Below are 11,621 nucleotides of genomic sequence, written 5' to 3' on the forward strand. Positions count from 1 at the left end.
TATATATATATATACATACACATATATATATATATATATATATATACATACATACATACATACATACATATATACATACATATATATACATACATACATACATATATACATACATACATACATATATACATATATATATATATATATACACACACATACACACACATAAACACATATATACAGTACATACATATACACATACATATATACACATGCATATATACACATACTGTACATACATTATATACATATAATTCTTTTCTTTTGTTTTTTTAAACAGGTATATAACCTGTTTCCATGGATCGGTAGATTTGTTGCTAAAAGGAAGGAATTCCACAAATCAACTGTTGCAAACAAGAAACAGAACTCAAAGCTGTTCGGTCGTTTGAAAGAGACCCTCAATCCACAGATGTGCAGAGGTTTTGTGGACGCCTTTCTGGTCCGAAAGCAAAATCTGGAGGTCGGAAAGCTTATCATCACCTATTAGAATTGCTACTATGCTCAGTGCTGTTAAGAATTTTAACCTCTACCACTGTCTTGCTGGTACTGTGTTATTTTAGTTATAATAAAGTACACACGCACACACGCACACACGCACACGATTTATGTTAATCTGGCTGATTTGATTGAGATGATGGGCTGTCAAATTAACTGGGTTTTGGTCCAAAGGCAAATTTATTGGATTTTGATGTCTGTCTTTGGCCAATGGTAGAGTTGTCAGTGAGAAAGAATAAAAACACACATTCAAAGTTTTGAATCAGACTTTGAATGACTGCACTTGTTTATCTTTACCTGCAGGAATCTGGAATTTCTAACAGTTACTTCCACGATCACAACCTTATGCAGACAGTTATTAATCTTTTTGCTGCTGGCACTGACACAACAGCAACTACTCTGAGATGGGGACTTCTGTTTATGGCCAAGAATCCAAAAATACAAGGTAAGAAACTTAAAGGCAGGGCTGGTAATGTTGACAAGCAAACAAAAGTGTATTAACTATCAATTTGCTGTTTAGTAACAATGGCTATTAGAAAGTTTTACCAAATTGTCTTCATGAAAACAAAAAACATTTCCTCTCACAGACCAGGTCCGGGAGGAGGTGAGCAGGGAGATAGGAAGTCGTAACGTTCAGGCTGAGGACAGGAGGAACCTGCCCTTCACCGACGCTGTCATCCATGAGACACAGAGACTGGCCAGCATCCTCCCGATAGCAGTACCTCACAAAACGAGCCAAGACATCACCTTCCAGGGTCACTTCATTAAGAAGGCAAGACTGAATAAAACACCTAGTGTTAATCTCAAATTAACTCCATAAAACACTGTGCTTCAGGAATTCTCTTTTGCTGGGCAAAAAGCAAACTTTTGCATTTCTGTTTTGTCCACAGGGGACCACAGTATTTCCTCTCTTGACATCCGTCCTACATGATGAGAGTGAGTGGGAGAGGCCACACAGCTTTTATCCTGCTCACTTCCTGGACAAAGACGGGAAGTTTGTCAAGCGGGACGCCTTCATGCCTTTTTCTGCAGGTTGGTGAATTTAGCCATTACCTCTTGATGTTTATTCACTCGCAGATGAGATGGACATTTTCTTTCGTTCTCTCTCTCCAACAGGGCGAAGGGTTTGTCTCGGAGAGAGTCTGGCCAGGATGGAGCTCTTCCTCTTCTTCACCACCCTCCTGCAGCACTTCCGTTTCACTCCTCCTCCTGGAGTTTCGGAGGATGAACTGGATCTGACTCCACGTGTGGGCTTCACCCTCAGCCCTTCACCCCATAAACTGTGCGCTGTTGCTGTATGTGAGCAGTAGGGCTTGATGCTGCTTGGCTCTCTTTATGATTTCAACTCATTTCAAGAGACTAAATTCTCATTTGTACAGCATTATATTCCATGTAGTGCAACAGCACTGAAACCTTTTTGTAATTAACAGAAATTTCACACCATCGTAGATTTGCATTTAACCAAATGTAGATCAGTAACCTGATGATGTGTAAAACAGAACCATCGGAGAAGCTTTCCTTCAGAAGGCGTTTGGAAAAGGACAGGCAATGTAAAAAAATCCCTGGCAGGTGATAGAATGAACTGTCAGGGCAGTTTCACACGCATAAACCATGTCAGTAGCTGCTGGAAGCTCCTCACCGGACGCTGATTTGTTAGGTTAGCCGTTAGTTCAGACGCAAGCGCATTGCTTGAAGCCTGAAAAGATCAACATTTGTGTGATATGTTATCCTGCGATTCTCATGATTTCTTAATATGGAAATCCAGTTGCATTTGAGGTAAGCAGATCAGACTGAGTCCATGGTATTCTCTACATCCATTGGCATTTCTGACTATCCTGCCATTAAAAGTTTAAAAGATACCCAGATCCCTCCTGCAGAGCCACATAAATACCTACGAATTTGGCTTGACAGCATACTGGACTTCAAGATTCATATTCAACATGTTGAATGAGCCAAAATGTTGTTATTAAACCAGGCCTGGCAATCTGTCTTTGAAACCGTTCAAATACTGCCAGCTTCCTCATAAAGTGTTTTTGTTTAAAACCAAAAAGTTAAATCTCTGCTTTACAAGTGCTCATGTTCCAGCAATGGACTCTCCTCATTAGCTACATACTGTATATCTGCAGAGCACTATTCATCTTGAAACTATAACAAAAATATTCTTGTAACTAGCTAAATACCATTTTAATGTTGTCATGTACACAATAAAGATCTCAATATTTCTGGCCTTTGTGGCAGTAACTCTTTCACCGTCTGAAATGTTTCAACAGAGTACCACAGCATTAAAGCTGGAGGCGCTCACCTCATCCCAAATGCCTTTTACTCAAAGCTGCAAATTCTCTTGTTTCGAATCTATTAAATATTAAGTTTATATGATCCAACAAGTTTTTTAAGAATTTACATTTACATTTCAGACAAAAAATAATTACTCTGTGGTCTACGTCCCCTGCCAGTGTTTTCCCCCCAGTTCATGAAGTGCTAATTCCATGCACCAAACAGATGTTGTAAGAAGGAGGTCGTGGTTAATTCCTAAACGGCTTTTTCTGTTTAGCTTCTAAAGAGTGGGACCTCACCCCCATAACCATCAGAAAAATAAACACATAAAGTACATTCAAGATCCAGTAAAAAAAAAATGGATCATAGACAAATCAGAGCAGTCAACATTTGAGACGGGTATGGCTGCAGCCTGGAGCGTCCCATGTCATGCCGTCCCGTCTCTAGCAGAGGTGTGTCCAACGGTAAATTCATAGAGTCAAAAATACGAAATCTCGTGGAGTCACAGGTAAATTCGTGACCACGTTTGTTGCAATCAAATGAAAAACGTTAAAAACTGTTAAAGTAAGTTTGCTCATTTCTGAATGTTATTGTTGTGTAGATAACGGGCATACAGACAACTTCAACATAAAAGGAATCCAGCACAATATGGATGTGAAAGCCGTTATAAATAGGCTATGTGACAATAAAATGTGTTTTGGTTAAAATCAACAAATAATCGTGATAGTTAATTGTGATCTCAATATTGATCAAAATAATCGTGATCATTAATTGTGATCTCAATATTGATCAAAATAATCGTGATCATTAATTGTGATCTCAATATTGATCAAAATAATTGTGAGTATAATTTTAGCCATAATCGTGCAGCCCTGGTTTCACCTGTTGTATCATCTGTTTCTTTTTTGCTTCTTACCTCTTGTATTTAACCTCTGTGTTTCCGTTTTCCAATTTGTGTATTGTACATGTTCACAGTGTTCCTGTTCACAGTGTTCCTGTTGCTCTGCATTTGGACTCTTCCCTGAATCAACATGAATTGCTTATTCAAGTTCTTTAAACAAACATTTTACAACACCCCCTACTTCCAATACCCTTGCTCCAAACCAAACCTATTTTTATTTTTGATCTGAACTACACACCTGTAATGTTTCATGACTACATCTTGCACGGTAAAAAAGCCAACATGGTAACAAAATCTGGATGCAGACATCTGGCAAAGTACAAAAAACCCGCCTTTGTGGTTTTTCCCACTAAAGTACATGACTCCAGGACCAGATTTTTCCTTTAGCAGACACACACAGACTCACAAGGTGAAAACACTGACGACATTGCTGTTGCGATGAAATCCATATCATGATAATTATTAATTAATTGTATTATTAATTATTAATATTCCGTCTTGTCGACCTAATACCAAGCATAAGTAGTATAATAAGAAGCACTTTGAATTGCACTGTTGCTGAGATGTGCTATATAAATACAATTTATGGTAATCAAGTCACCCCCCAATCTCCTTCAGTATTGTGTGACTATATTTTTTTATGTATTGTATACCTTGGCTGCATGACCAATTGCCCTCCAGGGACAAAATACAGCTGGAAGTTGAAGTTTAAGAGACTTCAGGTTAATGCTGAACTGGATGTGAGGTTTGTGTAATGCCATTAGAGCAGCAGCAGCAGTAGAAGTCAAGAGAGAAGTAGTAACAAAGGTCAGCAAAGCGTTCATGTGAGTTATGTTAAGTCCCGCCCACAAGAAGCACCAATCACAGTACAGCAGGTAGTTGGGAAATGATGGCAGTTTGGAGATAGTTGTGAACGCTCTGTTAACCAGAACACTCAAAACTACAGGCTCGAGGAGGACACATATTTTGTCAGTGAGGTGGCAACTTCAGACAAGTCATGGGGGTATTAGAACCGTTTCTCCAGTCCTCCAGCTCTATCTCCCTGTTGGGGGGTCTTGTTGTCCTGCTACTCGTCTACCTTGTCTGCTCCTCTAGCTTCAGCTCCAAGGAAGACAGAAAGGAACCTCCAGGACCAAAACCATTGCCTCTAATAGGGAACCTGCTGCAGCTTGATCTTAAGAGACTCTACAGCACATTACTGAAGGTGAGGAATGCATTGCTGTTCTTTAAGGGGGACTGATTGTGTCTTCACGCAGCCCCTCTATTATTTACATTTCTATCACATTGCTTTCTTTTTTAAATGTGTTTGTCCTAAATACATCATGACATTGTGCCCCTGATCTTAGCTTTCCAAGACATACGGATCAGTGTTCACTGTGCATTTGGGACCCCAAAAAGTGGTTGTGCTGGCTGGGTACAAGACGGTGAAAGAGGCACTTGTCAACTACGCTGAAGAGTTTGGTGAAAGAGATCCAATGTTAATAATGCAGGAATATTATCAGGGCCATGGTAAGGAAAGAGCTTTTCAGAAATCATTTAAGAATGTTAACTGATTGGCCGTCATTTGCATTTGCATTTTTCATGCTGAATTACTTATTTCCAAGAAGCTTATTAGCACATCTCTGGTCAAAATAATAAAGCGGTGCCTTTGCACAACTCTTTCTGGAGAAACTCTTTACTATTTTACTACAACAAATTAAGAATGCCAGTTCTTATTGTCTTTTACCCATTCTAAGTTTTTTTTTAAGATAAAAAAACCTGTTTTAACTCAGGTGTTATATGGGCCAATGGTGATTCGTGGAAGGAGATGAGGCGCTTTGCTTTGAGTAACCTGAGAGACTTTGGGATGGGCAAGAAGGCGAGTGAGGACAAAATCATTGAGGAATGTGACCACCTCCTTGAAGTGTTCAAGACATTTAAAGGTAAGTGACTTTTAACCACTACATGATGAACTGTGTTTCGTCAATCCTCTTTTAATGAACTTGACCACTGGCTTGACCTTTGTGAGTTGACTCTTAAAGAAGTCACAAGATCTCAGAGGTAGTAACACGCAGGGTTCAGTTCCACAATCTTCTAAGGAATTATGAAACAATAACACATCCAGAATTGCTCAATTCACTTTTATGATGTGAGAGCTGATAGATAAAAAAGGGGCAGGATAGGTTTAACGCTGGTTCTGATTTGATGAGAGAGGCATTGTTTAATTATCACAAAATGGCATGTAACATATTTTTTATCCTGTTTTCCTTGTTACAGGTGAAGCTTTTGATTCAACCCTAAACATGAACTATGCAGTCTCTAATATTATCTGCTCCATTGTTTATGGCAGCAGATTTGAATATAATGATCCAGAGTTTAAAGCCCTGATAGATCGAACAAACAGATACGTTGAACTTGTGGGCTCCCCGTCAATACAGGTGACATTTCATATGTTTATACAGCTTAGACTTTTTTAAGCATTGTGATTTTCAGATACATAATACAACTGAACTGAATTAAAGAAGGGTTTGGATTCTTTACTTGCCAGTTTAATACTTTATTTACATACTGGTACATCTATATTTTTGTTAACAGCTGTATAACATGTTTCCATGGATCGGTAAATGGTTTAGTGGGAAGAAGGAAGTAGTGGAGATATTTGCTGCCAACAAGAAACAGAACTTAAAGCTGTTCAGTCGTTTGAAAGAGACCCTCAATCCAGAGATGTGCAGAGGCTTTGTGGACGCCTTTCTGGTCCGAAAGCAAAATCTGGAGGTTGGTCATCACTCACAACAACTAAGATCATTATACTTCACTTTTAAGTCTTCTATGTTTTATATTTTCTATCTGTTCTGTTACTTATCCTTTTGAGCAGAGATGGGAGGTAACAAAGTACAAATACTTTGTTACTGTACTCAAGTAGATTTGGATATTTTTTATTTACTATTAATTTTTGTGGCGACTTTTTACTTTAAGGCCTTACATTTTAACACAGATATTGGTACTTTCTACTCCTTACATTTAAACACAGATATTGGTACTTTCTACTCCTTACATTTTAACACAGATATTGGTACTTTCTACTCCTTACATTTTAACACAGATATTGGTACTTTCTACTCCTTACATTTAAACACAGATATTGGTACTTTCTACTCCTTACATTTTAACACAGATATTGGTACTTTCTACTCCTTACATTTAAACACAGATATTGGTACTTTCTACTCCTTACATTTAAACACAGATATTGGTACTTTCTACTCCTTACATTTAAACACAGATATTGGTACTTTCTACTCCTTACATTTTACAAAATTGACTCGTTACTTTAGTTTTGTACTAAAGGTTGTCTATCAGGTGTGTCTGGGGGTGCATGTCGGAGAATAGCGCGAACGCGCCTCGCACCAAACGGGCGCGCACGGCACACCGAGAAAAAAAAGTGAGAGAAAAGAAAAAGAGACTAGCTGTGGGGAGGATAATCAGCTGAGATTGTGTGTGTTTGTGTGTGTGTGTGTGTGTCCTTGTGAGAACTGTAAGTCATATAACTTATGTTGTCAGTTCATTGAAGCCTGTTTTGGTCTGTAGTTCTGGATCATTTAAAGTTATCTAGTGATTGTATTGTTCTTTACCGGTTACCTAGGTTTCACCTGGCTGTTGATTCACTTGTTACCTAGGTTACACCCGGCTGTTGATTCACCTATTACCTAGGTTACACCTGGCTGTTGATTCACCTGTTACCTAGGTTACACCTGGCTGTTGATTCACCTATTACCTAGATTACACCTGGCAGTTGATTCACCTGTTACCTAGGTTACACCTGGCTGTTGATTCGATATAACTTGCTAACGTTTGTGTTTTAAGTTCATTATTTACATGCTACAGTAGTTGCACAGCGTTAAGGTAATGTAATTAATAGTGGGTTTATTGTTATCTACTAGCATATATGCTCCTATGCCTTGTGTATGGTAGCCTGTATTTTGTTAATTTTACTTGAGTAAAGAAGTTAAATCAGTACTTTTACCCGACTATTTTTTTTAACACAAGTATCTGTACTTCTACTTGTGTACGGGAAGTGAGTACTTTTGCCATCTCTGCTTTGAGCATGGGATAGTTTTGTTTTGTTATCTCTACTGCTTTCTTGCTGTTATCCTGTTATGGTATCTTTGTTATTTTACAGCACTTTGGTCAACTCGGGATGGATTTGAATTTACTTCTTGAATAGGGCTGGGTTTAAAAAAAAAATATTTTCATTTAAACAATCCAATATCAATTCAGAATTCAGTCTGTATTACAAATTCCTAGATAGCATAAGGAATCCATTGGTACCAACTTTGTTAGATGTAGAGTCTGTAGGCCTGTACTTTGACTTATTGCGGACCACAAAACATTTTCAAATGCGCGAAGATTGGGTATTTTCGGAGCAATGGGAATTTGTTTTTGGGATAATGGGCTGTACAGCACAACCAATATAAAGGCATTTCCCAAAATATTGGGATCGGCATTTATAATGGCCGATGAATATTCAGAATGACCAGAATCATTTATAGTGACAAATAAATTAATATATTGGAATCATTTAACAAACCTAATGAAAACAGACCATCAATCATGTTAGGAGTGGTGGCATTGCATAGTTTGTCAATCACAGGGCGCTCTACAACGTCCCTGTTGGCAACACTCATTTCTTTGTTACTGTGTTTTTGTTTAAAGGGCCTTAATATTCATTTCTTAAGTTTGTATCTTTACACATTTTAATTATCAGAACTTCAAAACATTTTGACGTTCTTCTGTTCTGTTGTGACAATAACACAAATTATATTATTTTAGTGAGAATTATTTAGTAAATAACTACAAATAACAAATATTAGGGAAATCTGTCCATGTTTTGTTACTTGTTTCTGGATTTAAAAAAAATATATAAATATCGGCCGATATATCGGAATATCAGATTTTTCTATATTTGTATCGGCATCGGCCTTAAAAATCCTTTATCGGCCGGGCCCCCTTCCAAAGGCACATTTTTCAGACTATTGGGGTTTTGCAATAATGGGCCATCAGAACAATGGGCAGTCCAAGACACATAGATGACCTAGTTATGATGTCTCTGGCCGTCTACCTTCTCTGGCCAACAGTAGTTATCAGTAAGAAGGAATGGAAGGAAGGTAATGGAAGGAAAGTAGGGTATATTAAAATTAAAACTATTAAAAACATTCCCTCATCTGTAACAAAGGATCAGATTTGACTATATAACTGGACCAATTTATCTTTACCTGCAGGAATCTGGGATTACCAACAGTTACTTCCACGAACTCAACCTTTTGCAGACAGTTATTAATCTTTTCGGGGCTGGCACTGAAACAACAGCAACTACTCTGAGATGGGGACTTCTGTTTATGGCCAAGAATCCAAAAATACAAGGTAAGAAACTTAAAGGCAGGGCTGGTAATGTTGACAAGCTAGCAAGATCTGAAAGTAGCTTATGTGGTTACCAAAACCTTTTCTCTCTCAGACCAGGTCCAGGAGGAGCTGAGAAGGGAGATAGGAAGTCGTCAAGTGCATGCTGAGGACAGGAAGAACATGCCCTTCACCGATGCTGTCATCCATGAGACACAGAGACTGGCCAGCATTACCCCAATGGCAGTGCCTCACAAAACGAACAAAGATATCACCTTCCAGGGTCACTTCATTAAGAAGGCAAGACTGAATAAAACACCTAGCAGTTTCACCTATAAGGGTAGGAGCCTGGTAGGCAGCCAGGCCAACAGGAACCACTGCCGGGCCAAAAAATAAAAAAATAAATAAAAAGGTATGCCAAAAAATGCCAAATCTCATGGAGGAGGAAACCCAAGAGGTCCCACGATATGATATTACTGCTATTCATACTATGTCCCCAAAGCAAAACTTTGTCAACATCTTTGTTGCTCTACGTCGCTGGTTTGTTCATCTCCCTTCAATGTTCCATCTAGTGAACTTAAAAAAGCAATTGTTATTATAAACTATCAACACTTGACTCTGTCCAGATACAGTAGTACCACACTAAATATATAATGGTGCTATGCTACATCAATCCCCCCCCCTAAAAATATCCATTGTACGTTTTTCCTTTATTCATTGTATTGTTTTACTGTATTGTTTTCTAAACTGCTAAATCAGTTAAAATGCTGTTGCTAGCCTACCGGTTACAAACAGGCTCAGAAATGTACAACACACTAAAGCACCAACTGATTCAGTGTTGTGTTTTTACCTGGGCTAGACCAGAGAATATTTGGTTAAAACAGATGATGATGCTGTTTCGCCCTCATTGTCCTGCGTTTGCAGGAAGTGTATTTATGTAGCTTTTCATGTGAATGAGCACTGCACCAGACTCCATTTAAAATAGCCTTTTAAACGCTACACTGCTTGTAAGGAAATAACGGGAAAAACAGGCAAATTAGATTTAAAAGTGACATATTTCTTCTATTTCTCTTTTTTAAAAGAGCTGTGCAAGTGAATCCTATTCATGCCAATGTGAAGAGTGGTTAAGATGGATTTCCCTGTTACATGTTCAATTATCACTATAAGATTAGATAAATAATTTGACTGTTTTGTCATTTAAAAAAGCACAGGCGGGAGGAAAGGGGGAAAGAGAGAAGCCATCGCTAACTTCTCAACTAGAGCAGCTAAGAGCTAATAATTTCAATTTATTGCTTTTTACAGTGAATTATCACCATGTTCCATGGTCTCAGAGCACTTTACATAAAAAAAATTGCAATTTACAATTTGCAATTTAGCCCATATTAAAAAAATGTGACAATATTTTAAGATGTAGCTATTCTATTCTGTTCTTCCTGACTTATTTTTATGTAGTTTAAAAATACTATTGCTCACTCATAATGTTTTTCTGTGTTGTCCACAGGGGACCACAGTATTTCCTCTCTTAACATCCGTCCTACATGATGAGAGTGAGTGGGAGAGGCCACACAGCTTTTATCCTGCTCACTTCCTGGACAAAGACGGGAAGTTTGTCAAGCGGGACGCCTTCATGCCTTTTTCTGCAGGTTGGTGAATTTATTAAATTCACATATGTAAGTAAATGAACAAGTGGTAGTCATTAAACCAGCACTTGTTCATTCACTTGCAGATGAGATGAACATTTTCCTTCATTCTCTCTCTCTCTCTCTCTAACAGGTCGAAGGATTTGTCTCGGAGAGAGTCTTGCCAGGATGGAGCTCTTCCTCTTCTTCACCACCCTCCTGCAGCACTTCCGTTTCACTCCTCCTCCTGGAGTTTCAGAGGATGAACTGGATCTGACTCCACGTGTGGGCTTCACCCTCAGCCCTTCACCCCATAAACTGTGTGCTGTTCCTGTATTTGAGCAGTAGGGCTTGAAAATGCTGCTTTGCTAATTTTATGCCTTTGACTTACTTCAAGAGACTAGAATCTCATTTGTTCAGCATTATATGCCATGTAGGGCAACAGCAAATAATGTTAAATGTCTTAAAAATGTTTAATTTCAATGATGCAATTAACTGAACCTTCATTTCAACAACGTTTTGCAGATTAGTAACTAAATGCAGATCAGCAAACTGATGATGCACCAGATGATTCGTTACACAGAACCATCTAAGAAACCATCATTGGAAACTTTGGAAAAGGGCAGGCACTTAAAAAAATACTTGGCAGGTGATTGGATACACCATCTGTCTAGAACATCTGCCATTGTGTTTTGACAAACAGTCTCAGGCGTCACTTACATCTAAACCACAGTCCGTAGCGGCCAGTAGCTCCACACCAGCAGCTGATTGACTCAGTAAGCTGGTAGTTAAGACACTTACGTATTACTGGAAGCCTGAAAAGATGGAGTTTCATGTGATACTGTGACTATCTACTAACTAGTTGCATTCAAGATCAGCCAATCAGACCAGGTAGATGGTATTCTCTACATCCCTTGGCATCTCTGACTATCCTGCCATTAAAAGTTCAGATGGTG

The 11,621-nt window shown here is 38.5% G+C and overlaps 3 protein-coding genes and 1 long non-coding RNA gene across 8 annotated transcripts in view; 3 read left to right on the forward strand and 1 right to left on the reverse strand.

Moving 5' to 3' along the window:
- The window catches only part of LOC117961008 (cytochrome P450 2K1-like), a 20,894-nt gene extending 9,832 nt beyond the window's left edge, over positions 1–11,062 (forward strand). For 2 of the 5 annotated variants that reach the window (XM_034899365.1, XM_034899368.1), the window contains 4 exons: positions 799–940; positions 1,083–1,267; positions 1,386–1,527; positions 1,612–1,901. In XM_034899365.1, coding sequence (XP_034755256.1) covers positions 799–940; positions 1,083–1,267; positions 1,386–1,527; positions 1,612–1,805 — 663 coding nt within the window. In that variant the 3' untranslated portion in view covers positions 1,806–1,901. Of the gene's footprint in view, positions 1–371; positions 461–798; positions 941–1,082; positions 1,268–1,385; positions 1,528–1,611; positions 1,908–11,035 lie in introns of those variants that run through there. The other 3 variants (XM_034899364.1, XM_034899367.1, XM_034899366.1) reach the window with 3 other exon arrangements.
- The window catches only part of LOC117961035 (cytochrome P450 2K1-like), a 30,130-nt gene that overhangs the window by 9,753 nt on the left and 8,756 nt on the right, over positions 1–11,621 (forward strand). The gene's annotated exons all lie outside the window — the stretch shown is intronic.
- On the forward strand, positions 4,601–11,075 carry LOC117961009 (cytochrome P450 2K1-like). The gene is made up of 9 exons (XM_034899370.1): positions 4,601–4,874; positions 5,017–5,179; positions 5,443–5,592; positions 5,927–6,087; positions 6,245–6,424; positions 8,929–9,070; positions 9,162–9,346; positions 10,548–10,689; positions 10,820–11,075. The coding sequence occupies exons 1-9, from the start codon at positions 4,668–4,670 to the stop codon at positions 11,011–11,013; spliced, it is 1,524 nt and encodes a 507-aa protein (XP_034755261.1). The 5' UTR covers positions 4,601–4,667; the 3' UTR covers positions 11,014–11,075.
- The window catches only part of LOC117961054, a 7,186-nt gene continuing 6,720 nt past the window's right edge, over positions 11,156–11,621 (reverse strand). Inside the window, exon 3 of the long non-coding RNA XR_004660295.1 lies at positions 11,156–11,275. This is a non-coding gene — a long non-coding RNA (uncharacterized LOC117961054). The remainder of the gene's footprint in view (positions 11,276–11,621) is intronic.

This window comes from Etheostoma cragini, chromosome 18 (assembly GCF_013103735.1).
Source record: "Etheostoma cragini isolate CJK2018 chromosome 18, CSU_Ecrag_1.0, whole genome shotgun sequence".
Lineage (NCBI taxonomy): Eukaryota > Metazoa > Chordata > Actinopteri > Perciformes > Percidae > Etheostoma > Etheostoma cragini.

Coding starts and splice junctions, on each gene's coding strand:
- LOC117961009 (XM_034899370.1), top strand. CDS start 4,668: ATGGGGGTATTAGAACCGTTTCTCCAGTCCTCCAGCTCTATCTCCCTG. Junction 9,071..9,161: donor CAAGAATCCAAAAATACAAG/GTAAGAAACTTA, acceptor TTTCTCTCTCAG/ACCAGGTCCAGGAGGAGCTG. Junction 9,347..10,547: donor AGGGTCACTTCATTAAGAAG/GCAAGACTGAAT, acceptor TGTTGTCCACAG/GGGACCACAGTATTTCCTCT.